This window comes from Mustelus asterias, chromosome 19, assembly GCF_964213995.1.
Source record: "Mustelus asterias chromosome 19, sMusAst1.hap1.1, whole genome shotgun sequence".
NCBI classification, from domain to species: Eukaryota; Metazoa; Chordata; class Chondrichthyes; order Carcharhiniformes; family Triakidae; genus Mustelus; species Mustelus asterias.
Genome location: NC_135819.1, coordinates 27,418,818 through 27,437,163, shown reverse-complemented (window position 1 = coordinate 27,437,163; position 18,346 = coordinate 27,418,818). Strand labels below are relative to the sequence as shown.

General features: G+C 45.3%; 1 protein-coding gene across 1 annotated transcript in view; it reads left to right on the top strand.

The window, feature by feature from the left end:
* Positions 1-18,346, top strand: part of LOC144507661 (cilia- and flagella-associated protein 54-like) — a 191,603-nt gene that overhangs the window by 142,994 nt on the left and 30,263 nt on the right. Inside the window, exons 23-25 of the mRNA XM_078234818.1 lie at positions 2,216-2,416; positions 10,454-10,549; positions 14,061-14,278. Coding sequence (XP_078090944.1) covers positions 2,216-2,416; positions 10,454-10,549; positions 14,061-14,278 — 515 coding nt within the window. The remainder of the gene's footprint in view (positions 1-2,215; positions 2,417-10,453; positions 10,550-14,060; positions 14,279-18,346) is intronic.

Below are 18,346 nucleotides of genomic sequence, written 5' to 3'. Positions count from 1 at the left end.
GCAAATTTCCCTCCCAGTCACCTGTTACTGCTTCTCAGACTTATCAGACAGAATATCACAGCAGGGCAGGAATGGGGGTGGGGGCAAATTTTAGGGGTGGCCACTAATATCACAGTGACCAGGTCAGATTGGCTCTCTGACCAAGTCCTGGCGGCAGTGTCTATTACCAAAGACAGGAAGGGAGTTGGGCAGGCTGCCCATTCCAGAGAGCTGGATAACCAATTACAACATATAAAAACCCAAGAAATTCTGAAGAAACTGCTAATGATTTCTGCTTTGTAACAGATTTTTCTATCTTCTACTGTGTAACTCGTGCTTTTGTGAACTTGTTATTAATAAACAGGCTTGCTCCTTGTGGCCTCAGCAGGCTAGCTTTTCCTGTGCTATCCTATCTGTAATCAAATGGAAGAGTGGTGGACAGGCTGGGTGAATTGGAACAATGGGGCCAGGTGCTGTGCTGCCAATCTCATTTCCACTTGGATGGCCACTGGTTGCCACTTGCTGAATGTAAATGTCCCAGCAAGTTATGCCATTTCCTTACTTATCACTGCTGTTGCTGATGACTCTAGGGACCTTCAGACAAAAGCTGGCAACAGGCACTGGTGTTAGCCAGTAAGCTAAGGGAAGGACAGGGCAGGGTGTATAGAAACAGGAGAAATCCTGGCTCTGTAAACCCAACCATTAAAAATGGCTGCACGCACTTCCAATTTTCATTCCTTGGTGGCAGGATGGATTGGAAGTTGAGCCTGTCGACACATGTCCCCCTCCCACCACCCTTTGCCATTACATCCTCTACGCCAACTCACCTGGAATCCTTTGAAAGCTCCTTGACAGTTGTCAGTCCATGATAGCATTCAAAGTCTCTTGACAGCTTGTCAGTTTTTTGACAGTTAGAGAGCTCCAATGAGTTTGTACATAGAAAAATGCACATCATGTTCATTTATAACAATCTCAAAGGGTGCCCCACCTCTCCCAAAGGTGTCCTAGGACCTTTTCCAAAGGAATACCTTACCTTTCCAAAGTTGTATCCTGATTATCCAAATGAATCCACCAAGTTCTAATCTGCACGCTCCTGATTTCACACTCCTGGCCTATCAAACTCCCATTTCAGTGGAGGCAGCTGGTGATTTAGATGTCCAGCTGCCTCCATAATTGCAGATGTGTGAACCTCTGCCAATCCTTGTGAAAATAGAATGAGGATGGGTCTTTTCCCACTTTGACCATTTGATGGAGAGCCTCTTCATCGCAGTACGCCAGCTGAAAGAGGGCAATACAATAGAATCCTTCTTTCCACCTCTTGGTTCATAACTCTGAGCATGTTAAGTGCATATATAAGTATTTCTACCACCCTACAAGGCAGAGTTACAGATTCCCATCAACCTTTGGATAAAAAATGTTTTCTCAACTCCTTTTTAATCCTTCTGCCAATCATTTCAAATGAATGTCTCCTAGATATTGACCTCTCTACATAGGAAAATAGCTCCTTCCTATCCAGCTCTATCCTTGGTCCAAACATGGACAAAAGAGCAGAAATCAAGTGGTGAGGTGAAAGTCATTGATTGCCCTCGACTCCAAGGCAGCGTTTGACCAGGAGTGCCATTAAGGAGCCCTAACAAAAGTGAAGTCAATGGGAGTTGGTGGGGGAACTCTCCACTGGTTGGAATCATACCCAGCACAAAGGAAAATGGTTGCGATTGAAGGTCAGTTAGCTCAGTCTGGGACTTCACTGCATGAGTTCCTCAGGGGAGTGTCCGAGGCCAAACCATCTTCAGGTACTTCATCAATGTTCTCCCTGCATCATAAGGTCAGAAGTGGGGATGTTCGCTGATGATTGCACAATGATCAGCACCATTCCCACCTCCTCAGATACTCATGTCCAAATGCAGCAAGACCTGGACAATATCCAGACAATCAAAATAAAATTCTGCAGATGCTGGAGATCTGAAATAAAAACAGAAGATGGTTGAAAAACTCAGCAGGTCTGACAGCATTTGTGGCATTAATGTTTTAAATCTGTATGACTTCTTTAGAGCTCTAGTATTTTGTAATATAACCTCCATTCCTCTCTTTCTAAACAACATTTTTCCAAAGTTAATTTAGAATAATCCTTTTTAGGATACAGTTAACCATCTAAATTGATCAAAAGAACATATCATTCACAGTTAACTCTTTCCATAACATTTGTCATTTTTCTTTGTAAATGATCTTTCTATAGAAAATGATGAATTGCTGCCGAGTTTAGTTTCCATACAAGGAGAAAAGGTGCAAGAGAGGAAACAGAATAAAGAAGCAACACCAGATGAAATTTCAAGTATCATGGCATCATACAGAAGGGCTGCAACAAAACTGAACACTGTTCATCTTCTACATTACAGTAGCCACCTCCGCAGGCTATACAGCCTCAATCTACTTCCAGGTAAGACACTTGACCTTTATTCTCATGAGATTGCAGGCGATTACATAGCCTCACTCAGGAAGTATCCAGATACATGTAACTCCAGATCTGCCCACAGCGCAGCCCCAAAGAAAAGCCAAACTTCGACCAAACGGTTACAAGTCCCTTCAGAATCCCGCCTGAGAGTGCGTTGTAACTGTTGCCGGTATGTAGAGTAAAAGCAGCAAAGGAGCCTGACAAGATCTACATTTAGGCTGGTATGCAGGAGGGTTCACACTCTGGAAGGATCACCTACATCCGATTTTAAACAATTAAATTGCATAGCAATGTCCAAATCAGACCCAATCAAGATAAACATGGTTAATTGGACATCCTGTAATAATTGAGGTTGATATGGGTGTGGCCGTATCAGTGGTCACAGAATCGGGCTAATATGGGTGCAGCCGTACTGTACTGGTGGTCGGAGAATCAGTGTTCCATTAAATTCACTCTGGACTCCAACCCTTAACCCTTAACTTTAATCAAGACCTCAGCATGACTGAGACCTTATACAGGGGAATCTTTGTGAATTGTGAAAACCTCTGTCTCTGTCTCCTATGAAAGTCAACTGGTTTGGTTACCCATGTTAGTAGTGTTGGGCTTGGGCCCAAATCTAATGGGGCGAAATTGGTTGCGAGAGATCCATCTAGATTGGCTGAACATCTTTCAGCTAGAGAATGGCTGCCTTCGTGAAGTTCTGCTTAAATAGCCTGAAGTTTTCCAGGAAGGCCTAGGGACTATCAAAGGAGCCAAGGCAACCTTACATATTGACCAGGAAGTGATTCTGTGATTTTGCAAGGCCTGCCCAGTACCACTTGCCTCATTGGAAAATGTTGAAACTGAAATCCGGAGCCTGGTGCGTGACGGGACCGTCATACCAGCCCATTTTGCGGAATGGGCAGCACCGATTTTACTATTGTTGAAGCCAGATGGATCAGTTTGCCTTTTCAGGGATTTAAACAAACTGTTTCTTACAGCTGGATAAATACACGATGTTGGCAGGAGGACTCTCGTTTTCAAAACTTGATACGAGTCACGCTTACTTACACTCAGCTAGACGAGGATTCCCAGAGATATTCAACAATTCATACTCATACCATTCATATCAACACACTAGACTGCCATTTGGGGAATAGTCATCCTGTGCAATCCTCTAGCAAATGCTAGTAGAGGTTAATGAGCCAAAGGGTAGAATAGGCATTGTATTTGAAAGCCATTAAGCCCCAGGCTGTGCTGGAACAATCTATACTCAGCACATTGGGACGGTTGGAAGGAATTCTGGGACTCGCCGACTCCCGCCCTCTGTCTCAGGTCATTGGAACCTCGGCGTCTGAAATAGGCGTGGCAGAGTTAACCATGTTGACTTCCTGCCGCCCATGGAGGATAATTAAGCCGTGCCTCGAGGTCAAGATGAAAGTGGCGAGCTCCAGTCTACTACACCCCACCGACTTCCAACATCGAGTTGAGAGAATCGGACCCGGCATTGAAACTCCACAAGAGACTCACAAGACGAAAGACCCACCAAGGTCTCTCAGCCCGAGAGGAGGAGGGAAGTAATGAATTTAACGAGGCCCACAAAGTGGACCTGTTAGAATATGAGCTCCCTGAGTGAGAAAGTTAATGCTGTCCAATCCGGGAATCTGCACAGGTATATAATGTGGAGTGTCCGGGTTACCAGCACTCAGGGTGTCAGGAGCGATTCTGCCAGCCCGCTGTGCTGCTCCAGCAGCACACTGTGCAAGGAGACATTAGTGGAGGCTGTTTAGCAGGCTTCCCGCTGAGTGTCCAGGCCTCTGGACATCTCCGCAGTAAAGTTTTTTTCGAGTTATCAACTCCACACCGGAAATCGGCGCGGAGCTGAGTTTGATATTGAAATTACAATTTGCATCCCAAATTGCAATTGCATCGGCCTGGAACTGAATTCTCCAGGCTCGCTAGTGTGTGCCCCCCAACCCACACAGGAGTATTTCACTCCAGCAGGGATTACTTCCGCTCCCCATTAATGGAGAACAAGCGGCCGACCCCGCTCGAGGGAAGAGAAACCATTGAGCCCTCCCCCCTCCCCGGGTGGTCATGGGTAAGGGGGGGCTGCTCCCTGGGCAGTGCCAACCTGGCAGTACAAGCCTGGCCCCCTGGTACTGCCCAAGGTGCAAACTGGATACTGTCCATCAGGCATCGGGCAGTGTCAAGGGGCCAGAGGGGGAGGGGTCTCTTGGAGGCGGGCCTATCAGGGGGCTGATTGGTGGGGGTGGGAGGACTCGCTGTAACTCTGCACAGGGATCGATGGCAGAGGGAGGGAGGACGGTGGTCAAGGCTGGCCAAGGGTGGGGATATAGGGGCTGGCTCAGAGAGGTCTGGAGGCCAACAATCGAGGGGGTGGGGGGTCAGAGGGGCAGCAATGGGGGGTTGTTGGGTTGGCCAGCGATCAGGAGGCCGGCTCTGACAGATCGGCGCATGAGCAATGGCCCACTCAGCGATATGCTGCCAGCCTCTCCAGTGGGAATAGGCCCTGCCCACTGATTTTCATAGTGAATGATGCTCGGGCGCTCTGTAAGCACAGAGTGTGGGAGATTCATTCTGAAAATCACACTAAAAAAATTGGCAGGAGTTACTCTCGTCTTGACATGTATTTAGCACATAGAATTTCTTTGGGAAAATCCCACCTGTATGCTAACTGCTGGGAAGTAGCTGTCTGAGTATTCCTAACTCTTGTCGATATATCTAAATTTGGTGAAGGGACAATGGGTTATTTCAGTAAGGTGTGGCGTAGGAAGGGAAATTGGGTTTTTAGCTTTTGGGCTATCAGATGCAGGTTTTGGTTTGGGACACGATCAGTCAGGAAACCCAGATAAGCAGTGATGTGGAAGTTTTGCAGCTATTCAACTATTGTAACTGACCAGGTGACACTCAGGGTGGGATTTTACAGGCTCACTCTTCCTGAAATTGTAAAATCCTGCCCAAGGTTAACAGACCTTCCCATTGTCCACCCCTCGCTCGCTCCGACTCCCTTGGCAGGCGGGGCAGTAAAATTCCAGCTCCAGAGTTTACGTTTAAGATCTTTATTCGTGCTATAGCAAGGAACTCTGCCGGCCACTAGGGGCTCACTCACTTCCCTTCGGCTCAACTGCAAACAATTAACATCTGCCAATCAAAAGTGTACATTTGTTCAGAGATTATCTATATCCACTCACAACTAATATTTAGGATTGTATAATGTATGAGTTTGGTTGTCCGATTACAATTTGAGCACATCTACTTAATTATAACATCACCAGCACATATTTCTTTCTATTTATCTGTTAACTTCCAGACATTAAGTATGATAAAAATATGCTCGACCAGTAGTGTATCAACTCCCTTACCTATTGTTCCCTGTTCTTAGCGGACACACACAAGTTGCGGCTGCATAGTGATACTATGGGACTAGATCCTCCCTTGTAATTGGAGGTTTCATGGTGCTTGACTGTTATCTGTGGAGGTTTGAGCTAAGGTTTCTCAGTGATTCTTTGAGCAGGATTTTCTGGCCACGCTCACCCCAAAACTGGAAAATCCCTGCCTGAGGTCAATGGACCTTTGCATGAACTGCCCCTCGCCCGCTACAATTCCCGTGGAATATTCCCCTTTTTGTCTCTGGGAATTTAGCAGCTCGCAGTTTCTGTGACCTTATAATTTAGAATCTTGAATCCCGAAAGTGCAGAAGGAAGTCATTTGGCCCATTGAGTTTGCACTGACTCTCTAACAGAATATCTGACCCAGATCTGCCCTATCCCCGTAACCTCACGCATTTACCATGGCTAACACACCTTGGGAAACTAAGGGGCAATTTAGCATGGCCAATCCACCTAATTTGTATAATTCTTAACCCTTTCAGTCCCTTTCACGCAGAGAGTCACATGTCTGATGAGCCCTCATCAGCCAATCCTATCTCTTGTGGCGTTCCTATCTTTTGCAGTCCAAAGATGTGTGCGTTAACTTGATTAGCCATGCTAAATTGCCCCTTAATGTCAGGGGGATTAGCAGGGTAAACACGTGGCATTACAGCGATAGGGCCTGAGTGGGATTGTTGTCAATGCAGGCTCGATGGGCCAAATGGCCTCTTTCTACACTGTACGGATTTAATGATTTTATGACTAAGGGTTGAGAACACACCCATCATACACTCCAAATAGAGAATTACACACTGACGTTGCCATTAAGTGAGTGTTAATCTTAAAAGGGAAAATTGAACCTCAATATTGGAGGATTGCAAAGATCCAAACCAAAATGCTTTCATCTGAGCATTAACTTCACATACCCATGGAATGGTTTTCAAAAAGTGCAGTTTATTCACAGTGATAGCGCTCCCGTGATCCTGAGGCGACATCAAAACTTTTTAACTTCCCTAATCTTACCACTACATCTTTTTACGTCCCCCCATGCCGACACTATAGTTAAGAAAGCCCACCAACGCCTCTACTTTCTCAGAAGATTAAGGAAAATTGGCATGTCAGCTACGATTCTCACCAACTTTTACAGATGCACCACAGAAACCATTCTTTCTGGTTGTATCACAGCTTGGTATGTCTCCTGCTCTGCCCAAACTGCAAGGAACTACAAAGGATTGTGAATATAGCCCAAACCATCACGCAAACCAGCCTCCCATCCATTGACACTGTCTACATTTCCCGCTGCCTTGGCAAAGCAGCCAGCATAATTAAGGATCCCACGCACCCCGGACATTCTTTCTTCCATCGGGAAAAAGATAAAAAAGTCTGAGGTCACGTACCAACCGACTCGAGAACAGCTTCTTCCCTGCTGCCACCAGACTTTTGAATGGACCTACCTTGCATTAAGTTGATCTTTCTCTACACCTTAGCTATGACTGTAACACTACATTCTGCACTCTCTCCTTTCCTTCTCTATGAACGGTATGCTTTGTCTGTATAGCGCGCAAGAAACAATACTTTTCACTGTTTGCTAATACATGTGACAATAAATCAAATCAAACAACTTGGTGCAGCCCCGAGCTCTGCAGCAGGGGGGGAGGCAGCCACGTCCTGACTCCTGCGGTGACCTTGGCGGATATCCTCTGTTGGCCTGAGTGCTGCAGGACCCGGCGTTTTAAGGGTCACCCGCTCAGTAGCACCCTCAGTGCCTGCCGCTGCTGGAGTTGGTGCAGGCACAGCCAGAGGGGACTCTGAGTGGCCGCACACCCTCACGGTATCCTGAGCGGAAGCCCCCAGGGTGTCCAGCTGACCTGCATCGTCCCAGGAGGCCCAGGCCTGACTCTTGGAGGAGAAGGGCACCTGGGGGAAGGTCAAGGTGCATGGTCCCCATGTGGCCTACATCCTGATGGTGCCCACCAGAGTCTGTGGCTCAGCATGGCTGATCGCAAATCTAGCAGGAGCTGCTGGAACAAGGTCTCCGTGGTGGTTGCCAATCTGGAGGCCTCAAGGTGCTCGAATGTCAGAACCACAACCTTAGATCAAGCACAGAGAGACTCCTGCATCCTGCGTCCTGCTCTGATGAGTGACTGTTGAATCTCTGCCCAGTGTTCCATTCGCTCGCTGTCATTGGATCTCCATCAGTGAGCTGGCAGTGACTTCCAGAGACTCATCGTCTGACTGGAACCGAGCATGTGGCTGGTCTCCAGCAGCCCTCCGAGTGCCAGAGACCTGGGCTGTTCCTGCCTCCGACTGCTGTGGGGACATGTCTGTGAGCTGTTCTCCAGGAAGTGACCCCAATGCTAACCTTGAGCTGCGCCCACTGAGGTGTGAGTCTTTGCGCTGTTGCAGGGTGTGGCCGGGCGCTTTGACAGTTCTTCCCCAGCTCCCTCACCCTCAGACATGCTTACAGTCATAGAATCCCTGCAGTGTAGAAGGAGGCCATTCGGCCCATCGAGTCTGCACTGACTCTCTGACAGAGCTTCTGGGACTCTGTAACAGAGCTGGTTAGCTGTAAAGGTCTGCCAATACCTAAGTAACACAAAAGGACAGCTTCAGTTGATGAGCTGAAGCTAATTCAGAGTTCATTGCACTGAGAATGAATTGCAGGATTGGCTAAAGTGATGGAGCTGAGATCCGTACGAGGTTGTTGTGAGAGACCAAGCTCTGCGTCTCCACAGGAGCGATCCCGATCCTCGACGGCAAGCTCTGCAACAACCTCTTTGAACTTAGCGAAGTCAGTTATCTCTACTGCCCCTCTCCCAGCTTGGGCTCCCTCTCGCTTGTTGTGCACAAGTTTGGTCTGAAAAAGAAAGAGACGTTGGAGGAGAGGTTAGGTGAAATACGTTTCCACCAGACGAACCACTCGCATCGACCGAGGCACTGAAAACAACAACAGCAAAGCCAGCCCTGTTGACCCTACAAAGTCCGCCTGACTAACATCTGAGGACTTGTGCCAAAATCATACACACGGTGTCTCATACCTTAAAGATAATGTCCCAGACACTACCATCACCATTCCTGGCTATGTCCTGTCCCACCGGCAGGACAGAACCAGCAGGAATGGTAGCACCGTGGAAACATTGGGGAGGGAGTTGTCCTGGCAGCCCTACAAGACCTAGATTTAGAAAAACAATCCATAGGTTGGTATCCAGGAGAGTTCACACCCTGGAAGGTCCATCTACATCTGATTTAGAACAATTAAATTGCATAGCAATGTCCAAATTAGAGACCCAATCAAGATAAACATATGATTAAGTGGACATGCAATACTAATGGAAGTCAAAATGGCTGCAGCTATATTGGTATTTGGAGAATAAAATTTGCTCTAGACTCCAACCCTTAACTCCGCCATCCATTTTGATCATGGCTGATCATCAAATTCAGAATCCTGATCCCACCTTCCTCCCATATCCCTTGATCCCTTTAGCCCCAAATTGACCTTCATTGCAGGAGGATTTGAGTTCAGAAGTAGGGATGCCTTATTGCAGCTATACAGGGCCTTGGTGAGATCAAACCTGGAGTATTGATCTCCCTACCTAAGAAAGGATACTCTATCATAGAGGGAGTGCAGTAGAGAATTACTAGGCTGACACTGGGGTTGGTGGAACTGTTCTATGAGGAGAGGTTGGTTCAATTGGGCCTTATCACTAGAGCTTAGAAGGATGAGAGGAGATCAGATTGAAACATATAAAATTCTACAGGGCTAGACAGACTAATGCAGGGAAGATGTTTTCCCTGGTTGGGAATCTAGAACCAGGGACGCAGTTGCAGGATGTGCGGTAGACCATTTAGGACTGACATGAAGCAAGGTTTCTTCGCTCAAAGGACAGCGAACCTGTGGAATTTGCTACCTCAAAAGGCTGGAGAGGCAAACTCACTGAATGTATTCAAGAAAGAGATGGATTTTTTTTTAGATTTTAATGACATCAAGGGGTATGGAGAGAAAGTGGGAATTTGGCATTGAGGTAGAGGATCACCCATGACAACATTGAATGTTGGAGCAGGCTGAAAGGCCTACTCCTGCTCCCAGTTTCAATGTTTCACCCCCAGTGGCATTGCTGGGACCAGAGCACTGCCATCCCTTTCATTAGCTGGCAGTTTTGAAGGCACAATTCTTACCCTTTGCTAAATGGATGTAGGGCAGCCAACTGGAGTGGGATCACCATCAACTCTTTCGCTGAGGTACAGGAACCCTGGTGATTTGAAAATCTAGGCTACTCACTCACACTCTTTTTCTCACGCACACACACACAAATTAAAATAATGTTGTAAAAAATAAATAGAATTTCAGTTGCTTTGAACCCGGATGTTTAATGGACCTTACATAACTATTTCCGAATTGTAAATTTTAAAGTTGTTACATTGTTTTGGAGCTGACACAGATTATTTGAAACGATTAATCAGCTTTTCCAAATGTTTTCCCTGCATTTGTATGTTAGCAGGTTCAAACTGCTCCATCCTATTTACCAGTGTCAAACATAAAGGGACATTGATTGGATTGGTTACAGGATTCATAATCAGTAAATTCAGAGAATGGTGTCTGTTCAAATATAATTGATAATTTGATAATTAATTTTGTGTGTTTACCTCTTAGTTCGAAACACAGTTGAATATTCGGAGACTGAAGGGACAGAAAGTTCTGAGATCAAGATTCTTTTTACTGAACCTTCTGAGGCGCAAATGCATGGAGGTAGATGGAGACACATTGGGGGGAATTTTACCATTTTGAGTCTAAGTGCCGAATCCGGGCGTCAAATAAATCCGCGCCTGGAATCCTCTTTCCAGCCCGCCCATACGCGTTTTGCCGGCTCCGGCCCAATCCACACTGTGGGCGGGGCTTAGCGCTGGCGGACCGATCAGAGCACTGAACTGCGCATGCGCAGTTCGAAAAAAATCTGACAGAGCGCGCCCGGGCGCGAAAGAAAGAACAATCAGAAAATGGAGAGAGCGGCTCTGTGACGGTCATCGTCTGGTCGGGGGTGGGGGGAGGGGGGGGGCGGGACCCAGTTTATCTGGTCGAGGGGGGGGGGGTGGTGGGAGGGGAGGGGATGTGACCGATCATCCCCTGGGGGGGGGGGAGGGGGCGTGACCAATCATCCCCTGGGGGTGGGAGGAGAGGGGGGTGTGACATCTCATCTCCTGGGAGGGGAGGAGAGGGGGTGTGACATCTCATCTCCTGGGGGGTGGGGGGGGGAGGAGAGGGGGTGTGACGTCTCATCCTCTGGTCGGGGGGTTCCGCTGCCTGTTTGCGGCTGATCACTCCTGCCAGAGTGGACGTGCGGCCATGCCATCCCACAAAATCTTCAGGATGAAGCGATTCCTCGCTAAGAAGATGAAGCAGAACCGGCCGATTCCACAGTGGATCCGCATGAAAGCCGGCAACAAGATCAGTACAAGTCTAAGAGGAGACACTGGAGAAGGACCAAGCTGGGCCTGTAAAGGGATCCACCATCACTGGTACACTACCAGCCACAGATTACTCTTCCCTGCAGGGGCAAGAGAGCAGGAGAGATGGCTGTGGCTGGTACTGTTCCAGTGATGGTGTATCCCTTTACAGGCCCAGCTTGGTCCTTCTCCAGTGTCTCCTCTTGGACTTGTACTGATCTTGTAGCCGGTTTTCACGCGGATCCACTGTGGAATCGGCCGGTTCTGCTTCATCTTCTTAGTGAGGAATCGCTTCATCCTGAAGGTTTTGTGGGATGGCATGGCCACACGTCCACTCCGGCAGGAGGGATCAGCCGCAAACAGGCAGCGGAACGCCCCCGACCAGAGGATGAGACGTCACACCCCCTCCCCTCCTCCCACCCCCCTCCCCTCCCGACCAGAGGATGACCTGGGTCAGAGAGCCGTTGCAGTCTCTGACCCCGCTCTTCGGAGGCTGCAGCGGCGACTTCGGACTTTTATTTTGCAGGTCGACTACAGCGCGGACGCGGATCGGGCCAGAAGACGGTAAAGTGGGATTTGGCGGTAGAGTTGGGCGCGCGGTTCATTAAGTCGATTTAAATGCATGCAAATGTATTTAAATCGTCGGGCCACCCGATTCGGGCACGTGCCGGACCCATGCCCGAATCAGGTGTCAGTTAAGCCGCGATCTGCTCGGATTCGGGTGCAGATCGCGTTAAAGGCCCGAAGCCCAACTTTACCGTGATTTCGGGCGCGAAGTTTTGGTAAAATCAGGCCCATTGTTTATTCATTAGTAGATATCATTTTCAGACATTGTTATTTTCATAAGGCAAAGCTATAAACACCTCATATTCAACTGACCTCATCGACGAATGTTCTTTCTGTAATTTGGTCTCAGTTTCATCTGCTACAATCTGAGATTGTCTTGATTTATATGAGAATTCTCACACAAACCGATCAAATTAAAGTGTTCCCGTTTTGTTAACATGGGGCTGATAACTGCCCTAACTTATAAATTTACTCCACTGACACTATTCCTGGCCATGTAACCCTAAGCTTTTTATTATATAGCACTAATTGAAGAATGTTCCCTGGATATAAGGGTGATAAATGTTAGAATTGGAAGTGTTGGGTATACTAGTGTGGTCTACAGTTTGTAACTTAATTGTGCTTTTATTCTTTAGCTTTTCTGGGGTAATTTTTCCCTTTTTCCTTCATTTCATGGCCCAATCATGCCACCTCCAGGTGGACCATTCACCCAAAATAAGGCTTTCATCTCATTGTGGATGGTTACATTGACAACCTGGTTTTATCTGAAACCTGGCTTCTGGATGATAACTATCCTCCCCTGAACAAACGCTGGGATTGTCCAACTTCATTTGCAGCTGGGATTCTCCGGTCCCGCTGCAGTGAATGTAGTTTTGGCTGAGCGCCAAATTCGCCGTTCTCACTGGCAGTGGTGGCAGGGTGAATGAGATTGGCTATCCTTCTTCCTCTTCTCCTACAGCCTCTCCACTGTGCAATTCCTCATCCTCGGTGATTTCAACCTCCATCTCAGATTCACCTGCCATTTCTGCTGTCACTTTGTCTTCCCGAAACAACTCCCACCATGTAAATTGTCTAAGAAGCATAAAGCATTTAAAGAAGCTCATTGTGTGCCTCTGGTGGCTTTTTGAAAGACTTCTCTAATTAGTCCCACTCCCCTGCTCTTTCCCCATCATCCTGCCAAATGCTTCCTATTTAAACCAACATCTAATTGCCTTTTGACCCTCACCTTTTCAGTACTTACAGATCATAACAATTCATGGCCTATTTTTTTCCCCTCATAACCCATGTGGTTCTTTTATCTGAAGTTCTTCCCTGTATCTGCACTATCACCACCGTTTATAATTTAGAACATCTCTATTAAATCTCCCTTTAGTCACCTGTGTTCTAAGGCTGCTTTAGACTCTCCAACCTTCATAATCACTCTCCAAATTTCCGGCTACTTCCATTTTGTTAATTCCAAAGTCATCCTCAGCCACTTCCAGTTCCCACTTGCCAACACATCCCCACCCATTCCAACCCCACTTCCTTTGTAGCAACAATAAAGCTTAAATCGGCAATAATCAATCCAACAAGGGAGTCTAACCAATTCTCCTTGATATAGAGAAGTCGAACCTCCTTCAACAAACCCACAACCTCCACCTAGTTGGATGGGCAGCAGGCTGTTGAGAACACCACCTCCAAGATACAAACCACTCTGACTTGGAAATATATCACCGTTCCTTCACTGTTGCTAGGTCAAAAGACTGCAAATCCCTTCCTAACAACATGGTAAATGTATCTGTGCCACATGGAATGTAACAGTTTAAGAAGGCAAGTCACCACACTGTCTCAAAGGACTTAGGGATGGACAATCAATGCTGGCCCTGCACTCAGACTTGCTTATTTTGGTAAGAAATGAGACTCTTGCAGAACAGAGTCAAGCCCAGACCCACGTGTTATACTAGCCATGTGAATGTTCAGTGTACTAATCGCTGCATCATGTGGCTCCCTATAATTTCACACATACTTAGATGTTCTCGCCTATTAGTTTACATTGTAGATTCAGAGAGCCTGCTGAGTATAATATTCAGTTTGTATTGTGATCAAAAACAGGGGAATGATTTATTACAGTTCCAAAAGCATAACAATTGTCACCAGTTATGAGTTTGCTGTAAGCTTATTATTGTGGAGCAAAGGATCTTTGGTTATCAATACCTGAGATATTTTGTATATTTATTTTAAAATTGAATCCTTGAATATTTTTGTTTCAGTTGATATGGATTTCATGAGGTGTGCTCTAAATGACGTTGAAGATGGAGTTCATACACCTGTATTTAACACAGGCATTTGCCTACGTCAGACACTAATACATGCATTTTTAAAGACCTACCTACCTACATATAAAACTAACTGCAGCGTTGAGCCTATCCCTGTAATCCTGTATGAAATGTTTGATGGCAGTCTCAGATTTCCGGATTTCCACCCTGAGGTAAGTTTACATTTGCAGTATTTTATGGTAAATTTTCCAATGACTTCCTGGATGGCCTAGAAAAGGCGATATAAGTTTTCAATACCAAACCAATAAAGTGTATAGTAATGCTCAATTAGCACATCCTGTGATGTCATTTATTATGGTTCATTATAGCTATTTGCTGTAGTGACATCAGACAACACAAATTAAAAGACCACTCAGCCCATCAGGTTAGTTATATTCATTGCTTTTCTACAACTTAACCAATTATATTCTGTCAGCTACTCAGATAAAATACTGCCAAGGGTGACTTTACATGAGCTGATTTGAATTGCTTCAAATAATTTATTTGAACGCTATGAATTAAAACCATCCCAGCCGGAGCCTGAGAAAAATCTGTTATTTAATAAGTAATCCTCACTTAGACTTGCCTCACCTTCATGGACCCTGACATAGAATTGGCATTCGGATCTCAGAACTAATGACAAAACTAAACACGTCTTGAGTGATTTGTGCAGCAAACATTTCAAAATAAGAAATTAAATTACCTACATTTACAGTCCGCAAAACGAAGGCTTGGTTGAAGTTTTTTTTTCCAAATGGCAGCACAAAAATAAAGTTGTGATTTTTTAGCCTCCTTGCTTTACTTTTAAAACTTTTGGCATTGCCAACAAATTCAAATTGTGCATATTGCAGTCCATCTTATATTGTGTATCTGTTTTTAGTGGGAGATTATATTTCTTGGTGTGAAAGTGGCGTTGGCAAAACCAATATTTGTTGTCCATCCTTAATAATAAACAGGATTGTCTGGTTTCATGTTTGCATTTGCCTCAAGCCTATAAGCTTCTTCAGTCTGAATGACCCAGGGAAATTTATTTCATTCATTCATGAGTGTTACCCAATGGCAGGTCCTTGGATCGCTGTTTGCTGATGTTTCACCCTGAACTGTTTTCTTGGCAGTTTTGTTTGTGACGGTTTGCCATTGCCTTCTGCTCTCAGGGGCAATATACGAAAGTGGATTCCAAGTCTAACTCAGCTGGAACCAAAACCAAATTCTCATTGGCATTATTCTAAACTACACACTAGCCATTTAGCTAACTGAGCTAAGTGCAGTCTCCATGGAAACTTATTTAAATCTCCTAAAATCAGTGTAGAGAAATATGAAATGCAGTCAAAGAAAAATGTATACCTAATGATATTCAAAAAATGAAAAAAGTCATTATCGTTATTGAAAAAACTGAAAAATCCAAGTCCTTTCTCCCACTCTTCCTCCACTCCAATATACCCCCATTTCCCTTCTCCTTCCTGAAGCTGACTGCTTTCCCTGAAGGTCTTAATTTCTTGATGAAGTATTGATGCATAGCTGCCAGGTGCCCCCTTGTGTCTCATCTTAGCGACAATTTCTCATCTGTAAACACTTGTGTGAATCACAGACAAACCTGTTTTTCTCAACATGGTTACAGTGTTTACCCCAGTCCAACGCCGGCATCTCCACATCATTTCTCAACATGTCCATACATAGGAACTTCTAATTGTAGTCAGTCAGGAATGGGGACCATGATTTTCCATGCTCTAACCTAGGGACTGAAACCATTTGTAGTGTCCATACGCTCCTGCATTTCAGATTAGAAATCACAGAATCCTTACAGTACAGAAGTAGGCCATTCAGCCCATTGCGTCTGTACTGACCACAATCCCACCCAGTGCCTATTCCCATAACCCCACACATTTACCCTGCTAATCCCCCTGACACTAAGGGGCAATTTAACATGGCCAATCCATCTAACCCACATATCTTTGGACTATGGGAGGAAACCCACGCGGACACAGGGAGAATGTGCAGACACCATACAGACAGTGACGTGAGGCTGGAATCGAACTGGGTCCTTGGTGCTATGAGGCAGCAGTGCGAACCACTGCACCAGCCCAAATATTAGCATAAACTTGGAATCAAACTTGGGAGCATTCTTGGCTTCTATGGCTCATTTCTACATTGATGTGCAAAAGTTAGCATCATTTAGGGTAGCACAGTGGCAGCACACTGAAAAATGTTATTGCCCAAAATAAAGAGGATAAGTGTCTGCCAGATGTAACTGCACCCGACAAAATACTCCCCAGTGCCATGAGATTGGAATGTTGTCAGAGTTGCTTTAGCTGTACTGGAAGTGCAATGGATCCATCATTGACTCTATTTGTCTGGTGATATTACACAATGCAGCAACAATAGCTGTGAGGAAATTCTCACATGTATGGATTTAAATCTACATCAGCTTATATTTATTGACGTCACATCAATAGACACTTGGAATTCATGATTCCAATGGTGTTAGGGTGCTGGACCCAAACCCCAAGGTATATTAGGAAGTCAGATTAGATCCCAACACTTTGTTTAATTTATCATAAATGTGAGGAAAGGATGCTTTGCTCCAGGAGTGATTCTACTGACAAATTAGAGATCTTTTATCAAAATAAGCTCTCACCATTACACAGTTTAAATATTGCTCAATCTGAAGTAGCTTAACTTTTATCAGTTGAATAATACTTAAAATGAAAGGAAACAATTCTAATTTTTCACCATTTCAGTTCCAATTAAGCAATATTTCTCATAGAATTAAAACACACTTTAAGTATAGTTAGCAATCACAGATATAATTGCTCTAATTTGGAGCTTTTAGAGAGGTTTTGATTTTCAGAGCAGCCTCCGTCTTTAAGCAGCTCCAGTCACCAACTAACGCAGAAAGGTGTTTCTCTGTTACTAAACTAGCTCCTCCCATCAACCTCATGATCAGATGACCCTGTACAGCTAAACACACTTTCCATTATATTGATCAAAGAAAACCCCGGGGTCCTCTTTATTGAATAATGACACGCTATTAGCCTCCTGCTAAATAAATAATACACAGCTAAAATGAGTGATTATCCTGCTGTCCCAGCATCTGAGCTGCAGGTTTACCAGACACACTGACTCCCTGTAAAAAAAACACTGAATCTTAAAACATTCTACAAAAACATAAAATGTATTAAAACACAGTATCATCACAATGGACAGCTATATGCCTTCCTCAGTCAATCCCTTTCCATCTTCAGCTGCTTCATCAATGACTTAGCTTCCATCATAAGGTCACACATGGAGATGTTTTCTGATAATTACACAATGTTTAGTACTATTCATGACTTCACAGATACTGAAGCAGTCTATGTCCATGTGCAGCAAGACCAGTACAATATACAGGCTTGAGCTGATAAGTGGCAAGCAACATTCATACCACACAAGTGCAAGGAAATGACCATCTCCAACAAGAGAGAATCTAACCATCTCCCCTTAACATATAATGGCATTACCATCATTAAATCACCCAATAATCAACATTCTGGGGGTTACCAAAAGAGAAAACGCTGGAAAGTGTCAGCAGGTCTGGCAGCATAAAGAGCTGACGTTTCGCGTCCACGTGACCTTTTGTCAAAGCTAAAAGGTATAGAAAGTGGGAGATACTTATACTGCAGGGTGAGCGAATGAAAGATGAGTCATAGCCACAGAAACCGGGGAAAACGCCGCTAATGGCAGTCCATAGAGAGAATAAAAGGTGTGAATGGCCAAACGGCAGAGAAGCTGAAATCTGTGACAGATGAAGATGTGGGGGGAGGGGGGAGGAATGGGTGGGAGAGAGGTCAAATTGAGAAAAAGGGAGAAAAGGTAAGGAAATGGGAAATAAAGTAGGGGGAAAGAGTGGGGGGGGGGGAAGAAAAATGAAGACAGACAATAAAAAAATAAATGGTAGGGAACAGTAAAACATTTTATAAAATGAAAACAAAGGGGGCTGAGGTGGGGTAGAGCTAATCATCTGAAGTTGTTGAATTCGATGTTGAAACTGGAAGGCTGTAAAATGCCTATCCGGAAGATGAGATGCTGTTCCTCCAGTTTGCGTTGAGCTTCACTGGAACATTGCAGCAGGCCAAGGACAGACATGCGGGTATGGGGGCAGGATCGTGTGTTAAAATGGCAAGCAACCAGAAGGTCAGGGTCCTGATTGTGTACAGACCGAAGGTGCTCAGCAAAACCTCTGGGGATTACTATTGATCAGAAAT